Raw genomic sequence first — 24,110 nt, 5'->3', positions numbered from 1 at the left:
GCTGCTGAGAAAGCTGCAGAGGTGGGGAACAGTCCATCTCCCACTGGTCAATGGAAATGTTTTCTCTGATTTAACTGGCAGTTCGTTATTCCAATGATACACATTCACGTTTACATGCTGCAAGTAGTGCCTTTAAAAACGTGAGCAGAGGTTGATGCTCAGGTACACAATTGAGCATGCATAATGAAGTTTTTGTCAATTTAGCAGTTTTCTCATAAGCTAGACACTGTATAACACTGTCAGTGAAGAAGACTTCAGTTTCAATGATTGTTTTGAGGATTTTTATGGACCTTGATCAGCTAGCATGTGACTGGGAGCTGTTGACTGTGATTATTTTTTTCTCATGCAATTCTCCATTTACCAGGTGAACACAAGTTGAAGGCACCGTTATGGTAACTATGTAGCTTGTCCTACATTTTTCTTTCCAAAAAACTGATGCTTAAAAAAATAAATGCATGTTTGCAAACATAAGCTGAGTTTTACAGTTATCACTTACACCTAGAAAACGGAAAGGGAATCAACTCCTCCTTGAATCAGAGGTCAAGTGATGGAGTGCATCAACTTTTATTATTCTTAAACAGATTGCTTGCTTGTCTACAGAAAGGTTTTCACCCCACTCTAGTGTTTGTTTTTATTTTTTTTAAACTCCAACACTTGAATTTGGAGGTATTTTGGGGTGAGGAAGGTCCTCCACAGGAATAGCTGTGGGGCAGGTGGTGTGTGACCGGGTGAGGAGCAACTGCTATTATCCTCACATGCAGGCAGGACCACAGAAACAATCTCTCTATATCTCATCCAGCAATCATTTTGCAGATCCAAATCTATCTAAAAAATACTCACATCATTTATGACAAGACTAATAAAGCAGAAATTGGTCACTACAGTCCCCTACATGCTGAGAATTATAACATGGCCCTGGCAGGGCAATACCTGCTCCAGCATCTGAGTGACGGCGGCTCTCCCACCCTCAACCTTAGCAGTGGATTTGGTGACTCCATGAAGGACAGTGTTCCCCATCACCATGATGGAACCCCCAAGCACCTCAGCTGCTCCTGCTCTCCCCCCTTTTTCCTGCCTCACTCACCCTCTGAACTCACTTAGACCCCCTCAAACTGTCCTTTTTACCTACTGCAGCCCCAGCCTGTGAGGAAAAGTCACACGCTCAACACTTCCAGCCTTTCAGGTCACATCAGTTTGATGCACAGGAGGTTAGACAACTTGGTCTAATGGTCTCTTCTGGTGTGGGGGAAAGCTGTACTGGTTTTGGCTGGGATAGTGTTGAACTGGCTGCGTGGTGCTTAGGGGCAGGGTGGGGTTAAACTACAACAGAAAGTTAGCCAAGAGGTCATGACAGTGAGCTAGGCAAGAGCAACAATTCAAAGTAAAAAGAGATCGTGGAAAACTTGTGATTTTCTGAAAGCACGTAAAGAAGTCAAAGACTGTCCATTTGGCCTCCACAAACCCATAGGTGAAACTCAAAGCCTTTAGTTCAAGTCCTCCAGAACCCCAGCAGCGTGCCCCAGGAGAAGAAGAGATGAGCCCAGCAGTACTGCTGAGGAGGACAGTATTTCAGCTGCCTGGGTGGCTGGGAGGTTGTCCTGGCTTCGGCCAGGATAGAGGCTGAGTTCAAAGCACAACAGAGGCGCTGGATCCAACACGAGATCTGGGGCTGCAGGTGCTGGCTTTGCCTGCCAGCACTCTCACATTTTTCAAAGGCACAACGTGCCCAGCTCCGGTTCCTGTAATTCACCCCGTTTCCTGTGACCATAAAGCTTGTTTATTATTTTGACAAGAGGAAATATAATTTCATGATGTTGATCCTGGATTATCTCTTGTGCTGGTCCCATCGCCCAGACTCACCAGCTATAAAAAGAAGACATCTTCATCCTTCTTGGGCAGAGACAGAAAACAATCTTTCAGAGATGCCACAGAAAGGCAGAAGTTAACCAAATCAACAGGCTGGGTAGAGCTGTGCAGGTTTGCAGAGGATGGATCTGAAGGCACCTGCTGCTGTAGCAACCCTGCATCAAGCTTCACCTCGAAGGGAACTGGTCAGGGTGGAAACACGGTGAGGTCTCCAACTCACCTGCCCTGATGGCAGTGCATGAACCCGATGGCACGGCCCTGGGCAAAACCACAGCATGACACATTCTCCTTCTCTAGCACAGGGGCCATTCATCTGTTAGAAAAAGAAAATGCATTTCTTTGCAGCGCCAGCAAAGGGCCACCCCATCTTAACTGGTATCAGAACTGGTAACTCCTCTCCTGGTTGAGAAAGGGCCCTCCTGTGCTTTGATGGGAAATGGGTTTGGAAAGAAACCCCATGCCTCAAATTCAGAGCTGCAGGATCTTCTGAGTATTTCAGCTTCATTTTATTTACTCAAATGAAATTATGAGCTCCCTTGCACAGAGAAAAAAAAAAAAATATGCTGCAAATGCAAAATAACAGCTCAACATCTAGGAGCCAGCTCAAAAATAGGAAAATGCTTCATCGCATTTAACAGATCTCAGGGCTACGACTGGTGCATTTTCACCAAAAATGCTGGGTCTGTGGGCTACACAAGGGCTTAGCCCAAAAAGGTAGGGAGTGACCAACAATTATCTGCTGTAAAATAAATCCAAGCTTCCTAAAACAGCTGTCCCTGTAGAGACCACTGCAGTGGTGAGAGGCACTGTGTGCCAGCGAGCACCAGGGACTCACCAAGCCCCATGGGCCATGTGCCGAGGGCTCTGGTCAAGCCACAGCAAGTCTCTGCACAAGGGTGAGTTGCTTTGTGTGAACAAGACCTCCTCCTCCTCCTGAATGCCCTACTGTTCTTCATACATCCTTCAGGTGCATCCTGTCAGATATTTCTTAAATATCTGAGCGCTTAAAGAGATGCTGATCATATGCGTTTGGCCTTCTGCCCACAGGATACCAGGCTAAAGGCGACCATTTTTTCTGGAGGCCTTAGATAAAGTCTCACAGTTATTTAAAAACTCTTTTGTGTCTTCTGCCTTTGAAATTATAACATTGCATAGCATTAAATTCATGTTTAGTATCAATAATAAGCCAGAAGAGAGCAGAAAAGCTAAACAAAAATATGCACGCCGTTGAAAGAAGAAAAGATAGGTTGATCAGTACGTGTTGAAGGGGCTTGAGGCTTGTCAATCCACCAGCCTTTCATGACCAGGAAGGTTGTGATCTGCAAAAGTACTCAAAAAAAAGTGATGAGGAAGGACTTAATGTGGTTATGAGCCCTGAGGTGCGAGTCTGACCCTCTCTATAGTCTGACATCCACTGACCCTTCCTTCCCCAGCAGCCCTGCTGTAAACACATACCTAAAAATAGGGCTCAGAGATAGCTGGATGTGTGCTGTGGACACAGAAGTAGGATGTCCTAGGCAGGATATCCTGACAAAACAAGCCACTTTGCTTCGGGATAAACCTTTAACCTCTGGAGAGGGATGGGGCACAGTGCCAGCCTCCCTTCTGCGAGTCTGGGAACGTTTGGCAAACACACAAGCACGGCTCTGTCTTCCAAAGAGCAGCATCAGCTGCTGAAAAAGATGCACAAGAAGAAAAACAGAGAAGGTTTAGACTAGATATTAGGAAGCATTACTTTACAGAATGGGTCGTTAGGTGTTGGAATGGGCTGCCCAGGGCAGGGGGGAGTCCCCGGGATCCCTGGAGGGGTTGAAGAGTCGGGCTGAGCCAGCGCTGAGGGATCTGGGGGAGTTGGGAACGGTCAGGGGGAGGGTCATGGTTGGGCTGGAGGAGCTGCAAGGGCTTTTCCAACCCAGATGGTTCTGGGATTCTGTGGAAACCTGGAATGATAAGCAGCTTTTGCATCTTTCAGATCACTCTGCTCCCAGCTGAGATGAGAAGCACGGGGCTTCACAGGTACTTATTTGCTAGCAGGCTACGGTTACGTGATGGATAAGCAAGTGGTGATGAAGAGCCCGTGGATATGTCTATAAAAGCTGGTATATAAATGGGTCTTGCCTTCACTTTCATGAGGAAGTTGACCAACAGATTTAAATAACTGCATCTCCACTGACCACAGGACACTTCAGGTCAAGGATCCTCTTCTCTGTGCTACTGTTGTGAAGCACCACTTCAGGGCACGGGAGCATGCTCGGGTCCCCACAGCCAGCACAGCTGCTGGCACCAAGAAACCCTGGCAACTGCGGGGCCCGCAGAGCCGGGGGGCTCGGATGCTGTGGGGAAAGATGAACGCTTGATCCCAGACCCTGAGCTGGCCCCTTATTCTACAGTTAAAGGTTATAAATAGCTTCCTCCTTTCATTTCTCTTCCACAGTTACATTTCTGATAGTTTTTCAGGGTCATAGGACAAACTACAGAAAAATAGATGGAGCAAGAATAGTTCTATTTATACATTACCTACAGTAAGGAAGGGAGAGATGCCAACAGCCATATTATCTTTGCAAGCCCTGGGCTGTAAGATGTGACACTGTATATCAAGTAAAAACCATTCAGCTGGAAATGAGGCGGCTCACAATAAGTTAGACTATAATATATGACTGCCAGTTTTCAGCAATTCAGAAAGAAGGTGGTCATGCTTAGCAGGCAGTAAAAGAACTAAAAAAATTAAATATATATATATATGGGAAAGGAATTAAAGGAGGAAAAAAAATAATTAGGGAATTATGCACATTGGGTTTTTTCAAACAACAGTTTTTTTGGGAAGTCTCCACCTTAAACCATCATACTTTTTTCTGAAATAAAGTCCAAACCCTTAGCTTTAGCCTATAGCCTTGATAGTCTGAGGCTAACCAAACTTCCAAGAAAATGAAGGAAAATTACTACCTTCCAGTAACTTACACTGGCACAGTTTTCAGTTTTCCTTTAGCGAGCGCTTACTGGAAGAGGTTTTGCTTCCGTATTTTATAGCTTTTAGCAAGCAAATGGCAAGTGACCGTGGATATAAGCAGAAGCAGCTCGCCTGAAGGACACAATCACAACTTCTGTGCAAAAAGGAAAGAAAGAAATCCTCGCCCAAGGTTTTTCTCGGATGGCATTTGGATCAAACGTCATCGCCTTCCCAGTTGTTTTAACGTCATTAGCTGTACACGTTTCGTGTGGTGAAGAGAAACAAAATACAGGATTTCCTGTTCTGCAGACACTGTACTGGGCTGCAGATGCCGGCAGAATTCCAGCGCTCCGAAAACATGTGGAAGTTTAACAAGGAGTCGCTGGGATCGCTGCAAAACTCGGTGGAAAATAAAAGCAGAAAGCTCATTCCTCCTGCTCTCTAGCATGGATGTCACCCCCCCGAAGGATGGGAGTCACAGGAAGGTAAGACTGATTTCTGCTGCGTGTTTTCTTCAGTAGATCGAAGCTATCGCTGTTTTGAGCAATGTTATCACTTTTTTTTTTTTAGTAGCTCTTCGGGAGATCTTATCGGGCAGAAGCTGGTACCACATCCCCAGCAGCTTCTGACTGCGCCCACGTCTTTCTGTCTCACTCGGCTCTGAGGGGTGGGTGAGTGGAGCTCGGTGCGTCCGAGCAGGATGCTGAGCATGGCAGTATGTGGGAAAAGCCTCTTTTACCCAAAATACTTCAGTTTTGTCATTACTGACAGAAGCTGCCATAAGCGACCGGCTCTGTTTATGCATTTCCTATTAGTGCCTAGATTAAACAAACAAAATCACTGCTTAAAACACAAGTGCCAGAAAGCCTCCACTACTTCAAATCAGGAGCTTATTACTTCAAGCCAAAATGGGATTTTTTATTTTTTATTTTTTTTTTTCCTAGACTGCTTTTCCTTCCAGCATCCCAGACTTGAGGAGAGCTGAAGGGAATCAGCTCTGCCCCAGTCCCCCCAGCCACGCAGCTTTAGCCTGGTTTGTCCAACCAACCCATGGAAAAGATGAGGGCGAGTTTGCCAGTGAATCTGGGAGTAGTAAATGCAAGACCGCAGCAATGTAGGGCTGGGTGGGGTGCAGAGTGATTCAGAGTAGCCAGGCGATTTCCAATAGTGGCAGACATACGCCTCCAGGAATAGATACTGCTAACATATCCAGAAAAAGAAACACGGGTGTTTTAATAGCTGCCTTAACCTCCTAATTAATTGCAGAGTTACCTGATGTTTAATGAACTGCAGTGCTACATCCACAATCAGTGATCTTACTCCTCTGGCAGTGATACTGCTCTTCCCTCTAATGCAGCTGGATAAAATTCACTTTTTCCAGTTAGAAAAACCTCCCGTGCTCCTGCCTATGTGTAAATCTGTGCGTGGATGAAATAGGAAAACAACCGAGGAATGACAGGGGGTATTTCGTACAGGTTTTATGAAGGTGCTGAACAAAAGCCCTGCCAAAGCCCAAGGGAGTATCTCAGCCCTGACACCGGCATCACAGCACGGGGAGGGGGGGAGCTGGAGGGGCTTGGGGCAAGGCGAAAACTGGAAAACAATAATAAATCGACCCTTTCAGGATGCAGGGTAGTGAACGAGCATTGGCCTGAAGCCAGGCCAGTGGTGGCTGGGCCGGGAGCTCCCTGCTGCTCCCTCGCCAGGTGCCCTGACAAGGGCCCTCACCTAAAAACTCAAAGTGCCAGGTACCAGGAATGACACCAGCCCTCCCAACAAGCAGCAGGCACTGCACCGCTCCCAGGGAAAGCCAAAAAAAGAAAACCCACAAGGAGGTTCCCCCTGGTCACGCCTGCTGGGACAAGGTTTAGGATTTGGGCTGAGGCGCGTGGCAGGGAGGAGATGGGACAGGGACGCCGGGCACTCCATAATCCTTTTCACAAGCCCAGAGCAGCAAGTGCCACCCCTGTCGCTGGAAGGCTGTGACGAGAGCTGGGAATAGCTGCGTTCCCCACACTCCCTGGTAATTCTCCCCTCCACAGGGATGTGAAGATAAGGTGTCTTGCCACCACTTCTCCAGCGTTAAACAGACTCCATGCAAAGGGCACGGGCTGAGAGCGGGGCCAGAGCCGTGCACAAGTCCCTCGTGGGCTTGCAGGCAGGTGAGGAGCACACGGGGATGCTGCAGGGACTAAAGGGGTTTGTTTCTCACTGTCCCCTCGTGACAGACATCCCTGCTCCCCTGCCTTGCTCCAAAGAAATCAGGAACCTCCCACCCGGGGCTGCTGGCTCAAGGCCAGTCAGGAGCCAAAAGGTGCACCCAGTAGCCCAGCAGCCCGCCTGCAGCCAGGGTTTCACTTCAGCTTTCCTTTTTTTTTTTTTTTTTTTTTTTTCAGTCCTGGAGAAATAATCAAATGGGAGAAGGCAGTTTGGCAAGGGCTCAGCTCAGAAAGCAGAGCGTGAGCACCGAAACGGGTGTCAACACACCGACCCTTCTCACATCAGCGGTGCAGGCGGTGGGCAGCCCGCCGAGAGGCTGCTGGCTGTATTTTGTATATATGTATCTATAGATGTCAGTGTATATAAACATATAACCTTCCTCCTGAAACTGAAAACGTGGCAGCCCCTCTGCAGAGCTGCCTAGCTGAGGAGGAAGAGGGGAGAGAAGCCTTCACCCTGCGCCAGGCTCTGCACAGCAGCTCAGTCCCTGCTGCGGGCGATTGGCTTTTAGAAAAAAAAAAAAAAATCCATCCCTGTGGCAAACAGCACCGCGGGCTGCTGCTTAATTAAATAGTGCTGTTGGGGAGCTGGGTGGCAGTGGCAAGAGGTGCTCAGGGCTCTGCCAGACGAGGCTCTGGTCCCCTGGAAGGGAAGGGCAGGCTGCCCGACACCTCGCAGGCAGCTACAGACTCTGCTTCCAAAGGGAAAATTGCACCGTTTTGTTGCAGATGATGCTGCAGGCCCTTGGTTTGTAACCTGCTGCTGCTGAGTCGCCTCTTCCCGAAAGAGCAGACCCTTTCCCTGCGGGCTCTGCTCACGAATGGCAAAATCCATCACCTCTCTGGAGAGCTGCACAAGTGCCTGTGAACTCCCCATGACCCGCTAATACCCTCAGCGCTGGCTGGATGAGGTGAAATGGGTAAATGGATGAAAAGAATTTCTACTCTAACTAAAAGAGATGTATTTATCTTCCTTCGTGTCCTGAACTGTTGCTGGAGGATAATTTCTGTTGCTACAACACGATGCCTGCACAATGTGCCATGAGTGCTGGAATTGAGTTAGCAGGACTGGCAGAGCAACTGGCGTGTGTTTGGCCAGCTATTAGTTTATAAATCCAGCCTTAAAATCTGGAGCCAGAGCTCTGATAGATCTGTCTGCACCTCTCCCACTGGCCTCTGCTCCAGTCAGCTGCCTGCCAGCACCATCATTTGCCGATGCTAATTATTGCCCTTGCTGCCGATTCACATCGGAACTCCGCCTGGATCTGAAGAGACACTGTCTAGATCCATTTGAAGTCACTATTTATTTACAGTCCCACTGAAATTGCTTGTAGACATAATCAGAGCACCAAATTGATGGGAGTTTGACAGAAAACTCTGTGCAATGAAAGTGGTCCTGGAAACCCACAGGGAACTGAAGGTCTCTGGCATTAGCAATAGATTGATAAATGCTACGGAGTTCAGTTGCAACGTCAGAGGAATCACAGCATCGCTTTAGGGGGTGGCAGGGTATGAAATCCTGCAGAGCACGTTGGAAAGGAGCTGCCTGGAAGGTGGCCGGGATCACTGCCTGTGAGTGGGGTCTGGCTCTGCACCCTTCCCAACACGCACACAGCCCCCATTGTGCACATAGGCCTGTGCACACACACACACACACCCCGTGCACACACCTACACACAGCTTACTCTCCTGTACTGAAGCCTATTTCCTCCACGTGGGGAAATACTGGAGAGTTTTTGGCTTTACAGCATCTCTTTTCACTCCCTACAGAAGCCCTTCACCCGCTTTCATCGCCCCATGAGCCAAGAGACTCGGCCGCGATGGAGAGCAACACGTCCTCCGGGAACTGCACCGATCCCCAGATGTCCTTCCAGTCCACCCTGTACGCAACCACCTACACCCTCATCTTCATCCCCGGCCTGCTGGCAAACAGTGCTGCTCTGTGGGTCTTGTGCCGCTTCATCAGCAAGAAGAGCAAAGCCGTCATCTTCATGATCAACCTGGCCGTGGCCGACCTGGCTCACGTCCTCTCGCTGCCCTTACGGATGTATTACTACATAAACCACACCTGGCCGTTTGGGAGTTTTCTTTGCCAGGTGTGCTTCTACCTGAAGTATCTCAACATGTACGCCAGCATTTGCTTCCTCACCTGCATCAGCATCCAGCGGTACCTCTTCCTCCTCCACCCCTTCAAGGCCAAGGACTGGAAGCGCCGGTACGACGTAGCCATCAGCGCTGCCGTCTGGCTCTTTGTCGGGGCGGCGTGTTTACCCCTGCTCGTGGTGAGGAGCCCAGCCTTGTCCAACAGCACCAACACGTGCTTCTCAGACCTGGGGGTGAAGCAGCTGAGCCCGGGAGCCTCCATCGCGCTGGTGACCGTGGCGGAGCTGTTTGGGTTTGTCATCCCCTTTGGCATCATCGCCTGCTGCACTTGGAAGATGCGGCAGTCCCTGCGGGAGTGCCCGACGCAGCTGCAGAACACCAGCGAGAAGCAGAAGGCGTTGCGCATGGTCTTGATGTGCGCGGCCGTCTTCTTCATCTGCTTCACCCCCTACCACATCAACTTCCCTTTCTTCATGATGGTGATAGAGAACATCATCCGGGACTGTGCCGTTCACAGGAGCACACTCCGCTTCCACCCCATCTCCCTCTGCCTGGCGAGCCTCAACTGCTGCCTGGATCCCGTCCTCTACTACTTCATGACCTCCGAGTTCCAGGACCAGCTTCTGCGCCACAGCTGTGCTGCCCTGCGAGCTCGGTTCACGCGCCGTGGGAGCAGCCTCTCCATCACCGAAACCCACCACGACATTCGTATGAAGAAGAGAAATTTTCCACGCTTTAAGTTCTGGTCTCTTCCCAAGTTCTTTGGCCGAATAAACAGTATGGAAATCCCTCCCATGCCACCTGATGAGCTTCTGCTGGAGTCCATCTCTTGAAACCAAAGCCATTTCTGTCCGTGTAGGTGCTTCTCATCGCTTGAGGGAAGATTGCGTTAGGTGTCCAAATGCATCTTCAGTTACCCTTGTGTGCAACAGATGCCAGGAGGATCTGACCTAGAAGGACATTTCAATGCAAAAAGACTTGCTGGTTGCATTGTTGCTGCTGGGGACTGTTTGCCTTACAGCGTTCTCCACCATCATATAGATAAAATACCCAAAACAGCTGTTGCTGATGCCACTACTTCTCCCATGCTGAACTGTAGCTGGGTTCAGGTCCCTCATTTGTGTTGTTTCAGTGCTTCTACATACTTGTCATTTTTGAAAATCCTTCTAGATCCTGTGTTATAAGCAGGCAGCTCAGCCTCAGCACAGCTTGGGGAGGTAGCATGGGGGAGTTTGAGCCCCGATCGCAGCTACCTGCGGCCCCTGCCGACCTAGAGCACCCACCATGCTCATGTGAGGCTCTAGGTCAGGACAGTTAATTGTCTCCATGTAAACTAAATCTCTTCCCATTGAAAAAAAAAAAAAAAAAAAATCATTCATCTGGACCTAATCTAGACTGCAAGGCTATAACTCTACCAACATGTATCAAGCAAAGATTATTAACCTATATCCACATCGGTGTTACAGGGAGTTTTCAAACAAACTGGGCTCAGCTCACGCTACTGAAAAAGACACCAAGAGCTGAGCAAGGGAGTCTGCCTGGCTCCCGGGAGCTACAGGATGCTCAGATGATTATAGGGGGATAAATACTTGGAAGACAGACTGTTACTGGATATGCCACGAGCAAAGGGGAGGGATGAAGGACATCTCCCAGGGCACATTTACTCAGAGACCTGGCGCGAGCTGCAGCAGGAAGGACTAGTAGTTGGCATTGCCGTCTCTTGTGTTATTAGGAGTCTTGTGTTGTTTGGCATTTTGCTAAAGCCTGTGGTTGCAGATTAAGATGTTATCCAAGCCTCGCAGTTTTGCTTTAAAAAACCAGAAAAGGCCCCCAGCGCTCGCTGGGTACTGAGGAAAGTTTACAAAACAGACCCAAGTGCAACGTTAAAGCTTCAGACGTGGGAGGAAATAAAATGATCTCAACACGTACTTTCGCATCACGGGTATTATTTTAAGTGCTTGTAAATAGTCTCATTATGCACCACGTCTGCTCTCAGAGCAACGGTACAATCTGCAGAGGTGGGGAGCCCCAGTTGGGGGCTCAGAGAGGCCCCGTTGCCACCGCAGCCCCTTGTTCAGCAGCCAGCACGGGGGCCGTGAGGTTTCCTCCTTGTGGCTAAGGCACGGACAACTGCAATGCCAAAAAACCCTCAGGGAATTATATAAGTAAACGTAGGCAGAGGGGGTTTGATAGAAAACAGCTCTGCCGATGATTGGATGCACATTTCCAACCCGTGCAGCGTTTCTGGGAAGTGCGGAGCGGGCGGTGATTACCCTCACATTGCCAAGGCTGGTCTTAGAAAGATGAGTGGAGATCCAGACAACCTAGAGGAATTTTCTTTGGTACTTATAGCATGCCAGAGACAGGCAGAAAACACACAGCCCTGCAGCTTGTTGTGTCCCAAATCTCCTCCTCCTCTCACAAAAAAAAGACAACCAAACCCACCACAAAAGGACACATTTTCCTTGTTTGCTTGATGGAGGAGAAAGAAAAAAATTAAAAATAAAAAAAGAGTTTTCAGGGCTGAAAAAAAATCTCGAGGTGGCACAAACCCATCAGCGTGTGCAGGCAAAACAGGACACCCAAGCAAAACCTTGCCCAGGCTGTGGCTGGCAAGAGCCGGCTCCGGGCAGCCACCACAGAGATAAGTGACACCACCAGCACCTTATACTGGGAGTGTGGTTTTAGCCTGTGAGCGTCTTCTGGGAATGGAACAACCCTGTGTAGCCATGGTGGACATCCAGGTCACCCTCAATAACCACAGCTGGATATTTATAAATCCTGCTGACTGACCACAGAGCCCGTACTGCAGCTTCAACCTTACTGGCAGCACCAGCTCCAGGTTTCCCAATACATCCAGTTAGTGCTGGGACTTTGCCAGCTTGTTTTCAGATTGCACATCTCTTCTGAAATGTCTGCAAGGCAGCTTCCCTCTTCCAAAAAGAAAACAGGAAAAAAAGCCAACCAAAAAACTCTCACTAATCCATCACGTGGAAACACAACAGCAACCCTTACTCGGGCTGCCCCCGGCGCCCCCAAGACTTGCCAGCACTGAGGGTTACATTGGAAATACAGCAGAAAAATCCTTTTTTTGGGTTAGATGCACTGAATAGTAAGGATTTTGCAAATCAAACCCTGAGGAAATATCTTTTTCCAGCACAGACTGGTGCTTTCTGCCCTTCAGAGGCCATAAGATACCTGACAGCCCTTCTGTTTTATCACAGTCCACCACGTTTTGCTCCCACAAACACCCCGGCTGGGTACCAGGACCCAAACCGTGGAGATTTGGGGAGCTCTGCCATCTGGATGCCACATGGAATGGGGGGACAGACAGACAGGGATGCTGCCGGTCCCTTGTGCAGAGATGCAAGAGCTGGGGAGGGTCCTGGGGGGCAGCAGGGCAGAGTGGGCTGGGGGATGTCTGGCTCCGCAGTGTCCCAAAGAAAATTTATGTGAAAAACTGCCATGTTGAGGATTTCCTTTGCTGAGGCCAAGGTGTGTGCCAACTCCTTACAGGAGGAAAGCTCAAGGTTGAAGGGAAAGGAGAGCAAGGGACAGGGAGCTGATGGGTGGAGGAAGAGAGGGCAGGGTCAATGGAGAGCTTTCCAGGATTTCTCTCTCAGAGCCATTACCTGTGGGCATTAAACCTGGCAAAGACAGCCAGCAATAATCCCAGTGCTGCGCTTTAGCCTCAATCATTTTCAGCTAAGGGGAATTTCCAGGTAATTACAGACCCTGGCCATGCTCTCGGTGCCACTGCCACCAGCCCTGCTTGTGAGAGCACATCCCTCAGCCAGGGCGCTCTCAGTCCCACGTATCACCCTCGGCTCGAGAGTCCCCAGCAGATGCTCTGGGATTGTGCCAGGCGGCCTCAGCCCGATAAGCCACTGGTGGCAGTTTTGGCTGGGAGGGTTCCCTCCCCAGAGAGGTGCCTGAATCACCCTCCTGGGAAGGGTGAGAGGCTGCAGCAGGGAGAGCAGCTCGGCCCAACCTCCGCCAGCACCCACAACATCCACATACCCCGAGCTTTTCACATGCAATTAATTATTTTGTAGGGCTTAATCCTTCATGACTGACTTTGACTAGAACTGCTTCGCTTTTACATATGTGTGTCCACCCATATACACATATGCCCCTGCACACATGCTACACTTACATATAACTAAAATTATGCAGCATTCAGGAATATCCAAGAAGTTCTCCGGTACACAACGCTTTCTAGGGCGCCACAAGGAAGATGGGAAGGTTGCTTTTCTGTCTGCTAAAAATACCTTTTTCCTCCCTCTATGACCACATGCTTCCAGTCCAGCCCCAGCAAAGCGACTTCGCCTCTGGAAAACCACTCAGCCGTGGCGGAGCTCGTCCCACCTACCCAGTAGCGAGGCTCAGACAGATGATTTTTGGCACAGTGCTAATAGCCACCACTGCCGGCACCGAGCTGCTTCGCCACCCACCCACCTCGTGTCAAAGAGGGGAAAGAGCTGTGCCTGGCAAAGGAACACACACAACTTCAATTCCAAGTGCAACCTAAATGCACGGAAAGCAAATCTGACTGCTTTAAGCCAAGCCAGGGAGCTGTTTTCCAGACAGTCATGATTTCATCAGACCCGAGTCCCATTTTTTTGATTCAGGGGCTCAGCCAGCAACACCCTGTGAAGCCCAAGTCACTGGTGTTCAATGGGACAGCACCGTTTTAGAGACCCAGGGCTGTCTGTCAGTCCCTCCTGTGCTGCAGGGTCCCGTTCACAGCACAAGGGAAAAGGTTTTGGGAACTCATCATCGATGCTACGGCTACGCTCAGAGCTGTGAGGGTTAGCTCTCCTCTGAGAAACGCTCAAAGCCCCAACCTTCCTGCAGTCAGCAAGTCCTTTCCAGCAGGAATCGCCACACTGATCACTCAGTCTTGCCCCTCTAATCCGGGGATTTTTGGGTTTTTTTAGAAGAAAATTTCCCTGCTGTAGGCAGATGGGGCAGGCACCGAGGCTGGGGAGGAAAATTCCTGAACTTTTTAGCCCTGTGCCTGGTCTCCCTTTTCAAACATGCTCCTGCCTGGTGCGTGCCCTTCCCCGGGCTCCTCCTGGGTCAGCACCAAGCAAACCACCCTCAGCTATGTGGAGAGAAGACAGACGTGCAACCTACTCTCCGGAATTATTCCTGTTAAAGACGGTCAGTGCAGACCAGGAGGACCTCAGCTGGTTTTATCTGAGAATCTCCTATGAGGTTGTGAAGCACAAGCTTAGACGAACTGAAAATTTCTAATTTTTCGTAAGATAAAAATGTAAATATAAAATAAAATGTAAGTGGTGGAAGAGAAAAATAGAGGTATTCAATAAAATTTTATTTTATACCCTAAAATAATAGCAAAATCTAAGTAACAGAAGAGAAAAACACAGGTATTAGATAAAATTTTATATTCTAAAATAATTGCTTTGTGATTTGGCAGCCAGCTCCAAGTTCTCCTGATTTTTGGTGACCTCAACTTCATCCAGTCTAGAGGGGGTGTGTCTGTCCAGCACTGTCCCGGTGTGCCCCATGCCAGGGGACATCACGACTCCAGAACTGGCGTTGGGCTGCCAGAAAGGCACCCTGGGGTTCCCACCCACCCTGCGAAGGGGGGGCTCGGGCACGAGCACCAGCCCCTGGAGTGACGGGAAACGGGATGGATGCTGGCGGCGACCAACACGCAGAGCGTGGCACCACCAAAACAGGATATGGTTGTGCTCTAGAAAGGTGTTTTTGAAGCACAGTATCTGTACAGTAAACGCACTTGCTGCCCCAAGCGCAGGCAAGGCTTTCTTATAAATAGGCTGGTTTCTGCAGAAATGAAAGTGCAAAATTTAGCATCCATCACACGTTCGGTCAGGAAAAGAGAAAGAGATCATCTGCAGAGCTGAGGTGCTGTTCAGCCATGGAGAGGGGGGGTGGTATTGTGGTTATTGTTGGGCCTGGCCTCAATTTTGTTGTCTATTAAAAGGGTGGCCAAGCTGTCCCCCTCGGCCCCACGGTCCCTGTGGGGTGCCAGGGAAAGGCTGGTGGGGCAGGAGCAGAGCCTGGGGACTGCTGGGTTTCACATCACATGATTTTGGGGTTGGGGGGGGGGGGGGGGAAGAAATAAAAGGCTTTTCTTTAAATCACTAGAGGGAAAACACTGCAAAGCATGAGAGCACACGGCAGAGGCAGCTGGCAAGGACGGGGAAAGTTTTGCACCCCAGATCCCACTGCAATTAGGGAAACGCTCCAGGACTAATGTGAATGGAGCTGGCATCCTCCACCGAGGGCTCAGCACATCTCCCAGGAGACTCCCCAACAGCAACAAGCCCCATTTAAGCACTAAACCCCAAACCTCCGCTGCTTCTAGTCCAAGAGCATAAGCAGATTAATCCATCCCCGCACCCAAGGGGAAAACTCAGCCGCAAAGATCCCACAGTGCTGAAAGCTCTAGCTCCCACACAAGATTAATTAAGGCACATTAAGTAGTCAGCAGGCTTCAGAAAAAGGCTGGAAGCTTTAACTTGTAGGAGTATTAGCTGCTGAAACAGGCAAGTGCCCACGTGTTTAGGAGGTGAGGGGCTGTGCCACCGCAGGGGTGACAAGCCTGGCACGCTGCAAGCCTATAAAAGCCCACGAAGTGCCCAAGAGATTAATTTTCTCTAAACCACAATAAAAAGAAGTCTACAGAGCTACAAAACCCTGTTACAAGCTGGGATTGTTAGACAAGTAAATCAATAATGCTTTAGATGTCACCGAGACCCCGGTACCTGCTGCGAGCAGGGGATGCTGCGGTGGGGACGCTGCAGCGGCCACCGCTGCCTGGCCCCCGAGCAACCCTTCCACAGAGCTGCTGCTGCCCTCTCCATGCCGCAAAAGAAGTCCTTTCCTCCCGAGCGGACACGCAAGAAAAATTAATAAACACAAATTTAAAAGTTGCAAATGATTTTCAGTTGAATTGCTACAGGAAAGTCACTTTTTAAAAAATAACCAAGTGAAACAAGAATCCTCAATCCCCCTAGATCTTAAAAAAAAAAAAAAAAAAAAAAGGATTTTAATACTTCTTGAGCTAGAGACCCCAGATGGATAACTGCAGAAGTGCTACTTTTCAAAATCACGAAGTCGCTGAACGCAGAGGCAAGCGAGCAGGCTGTGCCGTGGCCAGCGCTGCCCTCTGCCGATGGCCACCGCCCGCCGGGCACCTTGTGGGTGCCAAGCCGGTGGCCACGGTGATGGGTGACGCTGCTTCGTGGCACAAGCATTCCTTGGGAAGAGAAGAATCCTTGGCTCTGGCTTGCTCTGTGCGAGCTGCAAAAATCCACTGAATAAGAAAATGGTGACAGCGGAGATCCTCCCGCTTTTGGGGACGCCCAAACCGGAGTGTGATCAGTTCAGTGCCACTTTCTAAAGCGCCCCCCTCGATGTGCCAGGTGTAGGGACCTGTCGCGTTGGGGTAAAAATATTGAGATGAGAGCCAAGGACCCTTTCCCAGAGAGCTGGAGAAGGGAGAGGAAAATAATTGATGAAGCGCCTCGCTTCCTCAGCCTCGTCAGCTCCGTGGCCCTGGCAGACCCCGGGGGGGCTCTGTGGGCAGGCACCTGCCCAGGGGACCCTGTGCTGCTTCAGGGGGTGCTGCTGGGTTGTTGAGTGCCCCCCCGAGCCCCCCACCTCCGGCAGCTGGTGGGGCGACAGCAGCCTCGCAGCAAACAGCGACCACACTTCCCAAAACACCCCGAAATCAACAGCGCCTTTACTTCTATATATATATATATATATATATTAAAAAAAACCCCAACACACCACAAAAAGAGAAAGAAAAACGTCCAGGTCCAGCTGGGACCCAGGGGCAGGAGGAGCAGCATGGGAAGCGCTGCCGGCTGGGGAGGGCCCCGCTCCCCCCGCGCGGGCGCAGGCGGCTGCTCCCGGCAGTTGCACTTTTGCTTTGCACGTCGAGGGGTGGGGAACCCGCTGCCAGCACCCACGGGTCGGGGCCCACGGGGGTCACACTGGAGCAGCCCGCTGAGACAGCAAAGGTAGGACTGATATTTTATCTCTGGTTATCTTTGGTTCAGGCTAATGGGTTTAAATTGTATTTTTGGGGGGAGGGGATATTGCAACATGGACTTGGTGTTTCTTCATACTCGCACTAGAAGTGCCGAGAGGGGATGGGGACACCCCACTGAGAGGCAGGAGCGTGCAGCATTAACCACCGACCCCCGTGAATCTCCAGAAGTAAATGAGTAGAAGCGAGGAGACGCGGGCTAAGCCTGGGTATCGGTGAGGAGCCAACATCTCCATTTATCATGAGAACCAGCTCCTCGAAGTGCCCATGAGATGCTCTGTGTGTCCAAGGGAGAGGAGGGGTAAGGCTTAGGTCCAAAATAACCAGCTGTGAAGTTGCAAAGTGTATTTTCTAGTACCGTTATGTGATTATCAAGAGGCTGCCTGCAAGAATAACACCAACTGTGGTGATTCTTAACCTTCGCAAAACTCACAGCTGCTCGTGAAGGGACTTGTCTGTGAGTGGACTTTGAGCCCATACAGCCCCATCCCCACAAGTGCAGCAATAACCGGCCCGATTTACTCATTTCTCTGGGTTTTACTGGGGTTCCTCTCACTGTATTCGCCCAGTGGATTTTCTTAAACGGCCTGTTCCTCACAAGAGGCAGGACGCTGACTTTCCACCGGCGTTTTTTCCACTTAACTGCAAGAACCAGGGGGAGGGAGGAGGCAGTGTTATTCAGCCGTGCGTCCCTGGGGGGGTGTGCGCTGACAGTTTGGGTGGAAAACCCACCGTTCTGGTGCTCATTATCCTGCACATCTACTCAGGAGATCAGGGTGTGCCACAAAGGGAGAAGAAGGGAGGGGGGTTAAGCTAACTCACAATGTTGCTGCTCCAGGTCTATTTTCCCATTTTAACCAGGATAAATATTAACAAGGGAGGACAAGAGCTTTTGCAAAGGATTAAAAGACAAAAGCAGCGTATTTCACATGACTTAAAACTGGAGCGTTTATTTTTTCCTGCAGATTTCTGGAATTTACCCAGCCAAAATCCCCCCGGTGTCCGTGGCTGCCTGCCCGCCTGACTCACTGCCCACCAGCACGCAGCCACCCCCCAGCCCCTCTTCCCAGTGAGCTCCCCCAGGGCTCCAGCCCCACAGCCCCTTCCCAAAATTTCAGTGCTCCCTCGAGAAGATGTCGGCAGCTCTGCCACCCCGGTGGAAAGGCAGGGAGCACGGGCAGGGCAGAGGGCAGGCGTGCCATGGGAACACTCAGTTACCTCAACCATGAGCAAGTCATAAAATCAGAGTGGTTTGTGTTGGAAGGGACCTCAAAGCCCCTCCAGTGCCACCCCCTGCCCCGGGCAGGGCCACCTTCCACCAGCCCAGGTTGCCCAAAGCCCCGTCCAACCTGGCCTTGAACCCTTCCAGGGAGGGGGCAGCCACAGCTGCTCTGTGCAGCCTGTGCCAGGGCCTCACCCCCCTCACAGGGGAGAATTTCTGCCTTAGATCTCATCTAAATGTGCCCTCTGCCAGTTTAAAACCGTTCCCCCTCGTCCTATCACTACCCCCGATCAAGAGTCCCCCCCCCGTTCCTGCAGCCCCTTTCAGCCCTGGGAGGCCGCTCTAAGGTCTCCCCGGAGCCTTCTCTTCTCCAGCTGAACCCCCCAACTCTCCCAGCCTGTCCCCACAGAGGAGGTGCTGCAGCCCCCCCAGCACCCTCATGGTTTCCTCTGGACCATTCAAGAAATGAGAAATTAATGAAAGAACAAACAGAAAAAATCCCTTTTTATTCCACTGTGCCAATGCCCTACAGCCCCAACCTGTAAAATCTTGGCTGTTTCACTGCTTTTTTTTCCCCTGGAACAAACATTCACCCCTTCAGTGGTTCACATTTCAGGTAACGACAGAAATCAGATGGGATGCACAGGCCGTTGCTGTCGTACCCTGCAACTGAATCAAAATTAAAAATCCACTCTGAGGATACTTAACAACACTGTGGCCTCTGTGATGTTACCAAAGAGGAAATAAAAGAGAGAAATCTCCATTTAGCACAGTAAGAGACAACATTGCTCCTATAGAAGATGATAGAAACCCCAAATATCTACCACAAAACTGCTTCAAAGGAGAAAAGCTTTTACTCCCCCCTGACATTTTTTAAGAGAACTCCAAAGCAATCCTATGCAGTGATCAGTTTATCTTTCTAGCATTTTTATTTTCAGTTAATACCTATTAATTATTACTACTAGTAGTTATTGCCCCAAAATAGGGCAGCAGCACTTCAGATAACACGGAAAACAGGCAGCAACTGGCAGAAGCCTGGCACAGGACACAGCTGCCCTGCTCCTGTCCCAGCTCCCGCATCCCCACATCCCCGGCGACTGCCCAGGGAGGGACAGAGCCACCACCACACCGCCTCTGCTTGCGTGGCTTCAGCAGGAAACTAAATTTCTATTTGAAATTACCCCCGTGTGTGTTCTCTTTTTATTTTAGGCCACTGAGGAGAAGGAGGACGAATAGAAGAGAGGCCGCAGCCAGGCGCACACCCCAAGCCTCCCCCTGAAAGGGTAAGTCAGCAGGTGACACCGGGGTGCCACCGGCAGCACCAGCAGCTGCTTTGCCCGCATCACCCCTGCCACGGGCTTTATGTGTTTTTATAACACCATAATAAACACAGTACAACATGCATAAATACCAGCCCCACACCAACACGGGGTGCCTGCGCACCCACTGCTCACCTGGCTAGCAACATCCTTGTGAGAGCGGTGCTTGGTGACACGATGTGGCCGGGCTGATCGTGTACCCTGGCTCTGGGAGGGAGCAGGAGGTGCTGGGCTCCAGGAGGGGACCAGGTATGATGCTGCAGCAGGGACAGCACCTACAAATGCTGTTTAACCATGGGCTGCTTTCCCCCAAGCTGGTTTAAGGGCCTCTCCTCCACCAAGCTGGGTTTTAAGAACTTTGCTTTCTGGGGTAAAACCCACAGGATTTGCTAACGAGCATTGACCCAGGCAGTTATAACCATCCTCAGGTGAGGAGCCTGATTACACAAGGAGGGTGTGATGGGCTCTGGTGCGGGCATGGGGCAGAGCCCCAGTGCATCCCAGACCCACAGGTGTGGTGGCTGTTCCCACATCCCCAGCCCCTCCACTTCTTCATACAGAACATACGGATCTACGGCTGCCCCTCAGCACGTAGAAAATACTTGACACAGTGTAAGTGTCCAGCTTTAACCAGCATTAACAAGTCCTGGGTGTAAAGCCTGGCTACAAAATGTACCTGGTGTTTCTGACTCATTAAGCACAAACAAGAAGTCTTCATCCAGTCCCTAGTGCTGCTGACTGTGGGGTCTCCTTGGCAAAAAAAGCGGGGGAAAAACCATTCAGGGGAAGAAGGAAGCTGTGCCTGGGGACAGTCTCACACCTACCGCTGCAGCCAGCCCCCCGTGCTGAGGGGAAGCGAGCGCAGATAACGCAAAACAAAATTTCCTCTTTCTGGAGCTTTTTTTAGCATCCTGCTCGTTTTTACACCGTGTGTTTGGCTGAACTTTGCAATGTTACTGCTTGGGATTTCCAAAGCGTGGTTTTTCACGTTGCTGTGTTTTTACCCCGCCTCCGAGGGCGGCTGCTCTCACAGGGAGGTTTGTGGGTGCTCTGGGTGAGCACCCTCGCTGCTCCCCGGCTTTAGCTGGGCTTTCTGGGACCCCTCGGTTTGCAGCCCCAGGGAGAGGCAGAAGGTGCTGCAAGCCCATCCCTGCCCCGGCGCCGGGCTGCAGGGAGCAGAGGATGGTGTTGCAGGAAAGTTGCTGCACGCTGGGGCTGGGGAAATGCTCGTGGGAACGTGTGGGTGCACTGGGCTGAGAACAGAGTGATGGGCTGGGACTGCACCCTGTCCTTCCCTTTGTGTGTCTCATGGCCCAGCGATGGAGGCTGGGTGGGTTCACCCACCCAGGAACGCAGCCAGAGGAAAAGGAGCGTGACTCAGCCTCCTGGACTGGGTGAGAGAGGTCCCTGGGAAAGAGATGACAGGAAAGATAAGTTGGGGTGGTTTGTTTTTTTGGTTTGTTTTTTTTTTTTTTAATTAAAAAAGTCACTGAAAGAAAAAGCTGGGTGATGCAGGTCTAGGGCTTTACCTTGCAAATGCCCCTGTAGATGGATCTCCTGCCCGAGCATCCGTGCAGTGAGCGATGGCACCGCACAGCCACCCTTTGCTGGAGCATCAGAGCAAACTTCAGGCAATAAGTTGAGACATTCTAGGAAAAAAAAAAAAAAAAGAAATTGAAATGAACCCAAGGCAAAGCCGTGCAGGTCCTCACGACCCATCCTCGCTCTGCCAGGGAGGCTGCCCACATCCCAGGGGATGGAGCTGGTACCTGGGGAGCCGAGAGGAACAGAGGAGCTCTCCGGGAGTGAGAGGATGCTCCCGGTCACTGGTGCCCTGATCCTGCTGCCTGGGTGCAGCCCAGGGACCTCCAACACGGTTCCTTTGCTCGGACAGCCCGGCAGGAGCAGGATGGGAAGCCTGGACATGTCATGCTGTGACAGTAAAGATGGGCGCATCTTCACAGGGCCTCGGCATGGCCGTGGACAGCCAACATGAAAGAGAACATCCCTCCCATCCTCTGTAAGCACCACTAAGCACCTCCGGAGGCTTTCCCAGCGCAGCCTGATCTGCCTTTACCCAGACTCAGCATTTTTTCAAGCCCAGCAAGGCAATTTCCTACCACTCGAGGAGGATGTACTGGTTTTGGCCAACTGGTTTGGCTCAATCCCAGTACAGAGGAGAAGGGAGGAACCTGACCAAAGCAGGTGCCAAAGGAGTTAACCTGCTGCCAAGGGTGAGCTCTGCAGCCCCAGGGAACCCCAGGGCATGACAGGTACCAGCAAAAACCAGCCCCATCCACAGCCCCCTCCCAGTTACTTGTGCCAGTCAAGCTCCAGCAAATGGAGACCTAAGCCCTTGGCCCAAGTTACCCACCAGCAACGGATAAAATCTAACGAGTAGGTGAGCACTGATTAGTGTCCCTGCATGAAGAAGACATTACTCACATTTCTAGAATTAAGTCGTGCGGGTTTGTGTATTGAAAGTTGAGTGGAGAACTAATAAAAGAATTGGAAAGTCTTTGAACAGACGGCTAATTAACTCTACAGCTTATTAATCGTCACTTCTGAAGATTAATGGGATTATTTCACGAGGCCTTTTGCTCTGCTGGTTATGTTAGATGCTGGCTGCCTGGAAGAAAGAAGACATCTCAGACTCATTGGACTCCTTACTCAATGGTATGCAAAGAGAAACTACACAAATAGACACAGAAAAGCTGCCCCCCCCCCCCCCCCCCTTCATTTCCCTGTATAGATTTTCTGTTTCCACCCAAAGCTACTTCAAAGTTTCGGTACACTCACGCTGGTAAGTGTTGAACATCAGCTCCATTAATAAATGTTCACATTTTAACACCTATACCTCAAAGCATAGGAAAAAAACATGAGGGATTGCAGCGGGATATAATTTTGCCTTTATAAATGTGCCTTTGGCATCTTGGTTGCTACCTAAAAACTTTTCCCACTTAGACCTGTAGGTTAATTCTTCATGCTGAAACAAAAGGGAAGCCTGAGAGAGTTTGGACAGAGCTCTGAATTTCCCCTATATTCATCAGATCTGGGCTGTATTTTTTTCAGTCTGACAGGTTCAGATAATATCAGCTGCTTACCCTGCAAAGAGTTTTAAAATAGAAGTCACCTCGGTAACGATATCTGGTATTTCCAACAGCCACAGCAGGCACACGTGCGAGGTGGGCAAAGGAAAGGCTTAGAAAAAGCAGCCGTGAGAAAGTAAAATTGAATATAATGCTGGTGGTTCTGTAGCAAAAAGGGTTTAATAAGTGGGCCAGTTGTCCCTGCTTGCATGTTTTATATTCTGTATATGGAAGATCAGTGAAAAAGTTGGCCCTGGTTCGCTGAAAGCCACTGACGTGGGACTGACACTCTGTGCTGCAGCAGCGGCAGCTGCACCAGTGGAAAATGTTCATTTTTGGGGTACGTGTGTCAGGCTCATTTACATAAGGAGCAGATTTTGTTCTGTTGTCTGCTCGGCCGTGCTGTGGGTGGGAAGTTTCTGAAGGGCTTTCCCAGGAAGACCAGGGGAGCATTAAACTCCCGAGGGCTGCGTGAGGTGAGAGTATCCCTCTGCTCGCGGCAGGAGGGATGCAGGCACGGCGCTCGCTGGAGCATCTCTGGGCACGGGGAGACCAACAGAACCGAGGCAAAGGGAGATTGGGATGGAAAAGCTGGAGCTGGGAAAGGCACGGCTGCAGAAACCTGGCACCAAGGCCTGTGATGGGGGCGGCTGCTGCTTGGCGGTACAGGATGAGAGGCTGGTTTGCAGCAGCGATTAAACACGCTTTCTATCTATTCCTCAGTGGTTTCACACCTCCCTTCACTGGGCGAGACATGGCGCTTGTCAGGCAGACACAGCGTGACCCCCACAGACGTCACTAGCAGTAGGATTCTGCTAGAGAGATGCTCCTACTTGCAGCTTCCCCTCTGGTTTGCCAGCCGCGCGTCTCCCCGCAGCGTTATAACCCACCTTCCTGTCTTTCAGCCATGCTGGTTGTCAAGCTCCTGTGTTGACAAAAGCAGCTGAAATGCCACCCAAAAGGTGACACAGAGGTGACGAACCGTCGACTGCTTCGGCACAGGATGATGAATTTCGCGGTGAGGATCCCGCCCCATCACTCCTGCAGGCGACTCGAGGAAGGTCTGGTGACTTCTGACACTGAGCACGAGCAACGCACGTGAGCAGGACTTTAATTAACTCACTCACCCCATAACGAAGGTCCTCCCCAGAGCGGACACAAAGCCTCACACACGGATGCCAGGGCTGAACATTTTTATCTAAGCACCGACGACCTGAGGACAACCTGGCTGCAGGATGCGAGGGAGGGAGATGTTATCATGCCGGGGCTGAGCGCGGATCTGGAGCTGCACAACC

General features: G+C 50.6%; 1 protein-coding gene across 1 annotated transcript; it reads left to right on the top strand.

Moving 5' to 3' along the window:
* The first annotated feature begins 5,169 nt into the window (after positions 1-5,169).
* Positions 5,170-11,043, top strand: LOC141964548 (putative P2Y purinoceptor 10). Its single transcript, XM_074915090.1, has 2 exons — positions 5,170-5,298; positions 8,803-11,043. Exon 2 carries the CDS (start codon positions 8,853-8,855, stop codon positions 9,966-9,968), a length of 1,116 nt encoding a protein of 371 aa, XP_074771191.1. The 5' UTR covers positions 5,170-5,298; positions 8,803-8,852; the 3' UTR covers positions 9,969-11,043.
* The last annotated feature ends 13,067 nt before the right edge of the window (positions 11,044-24,110 follow it).

Source organism: Athene noctua, chromosome 11 (genome assembly GCF_965140245.1).
Source record: "Athene noctua chromosome 11, bAthNoc1.hap1.1, whole genome shotgun sequence".
Classification (NCBI taxonomy): Eukaryota; Metazoa; Chordata; class Aves; order Strigiformes; family Strigidae; genus Athene; species Athene noctua.
The sequence above is the reverse complement of the archived record's forward strand: the minus strand, read 5'-3'. Positions and strand labels throughout refer to the sequence as shown.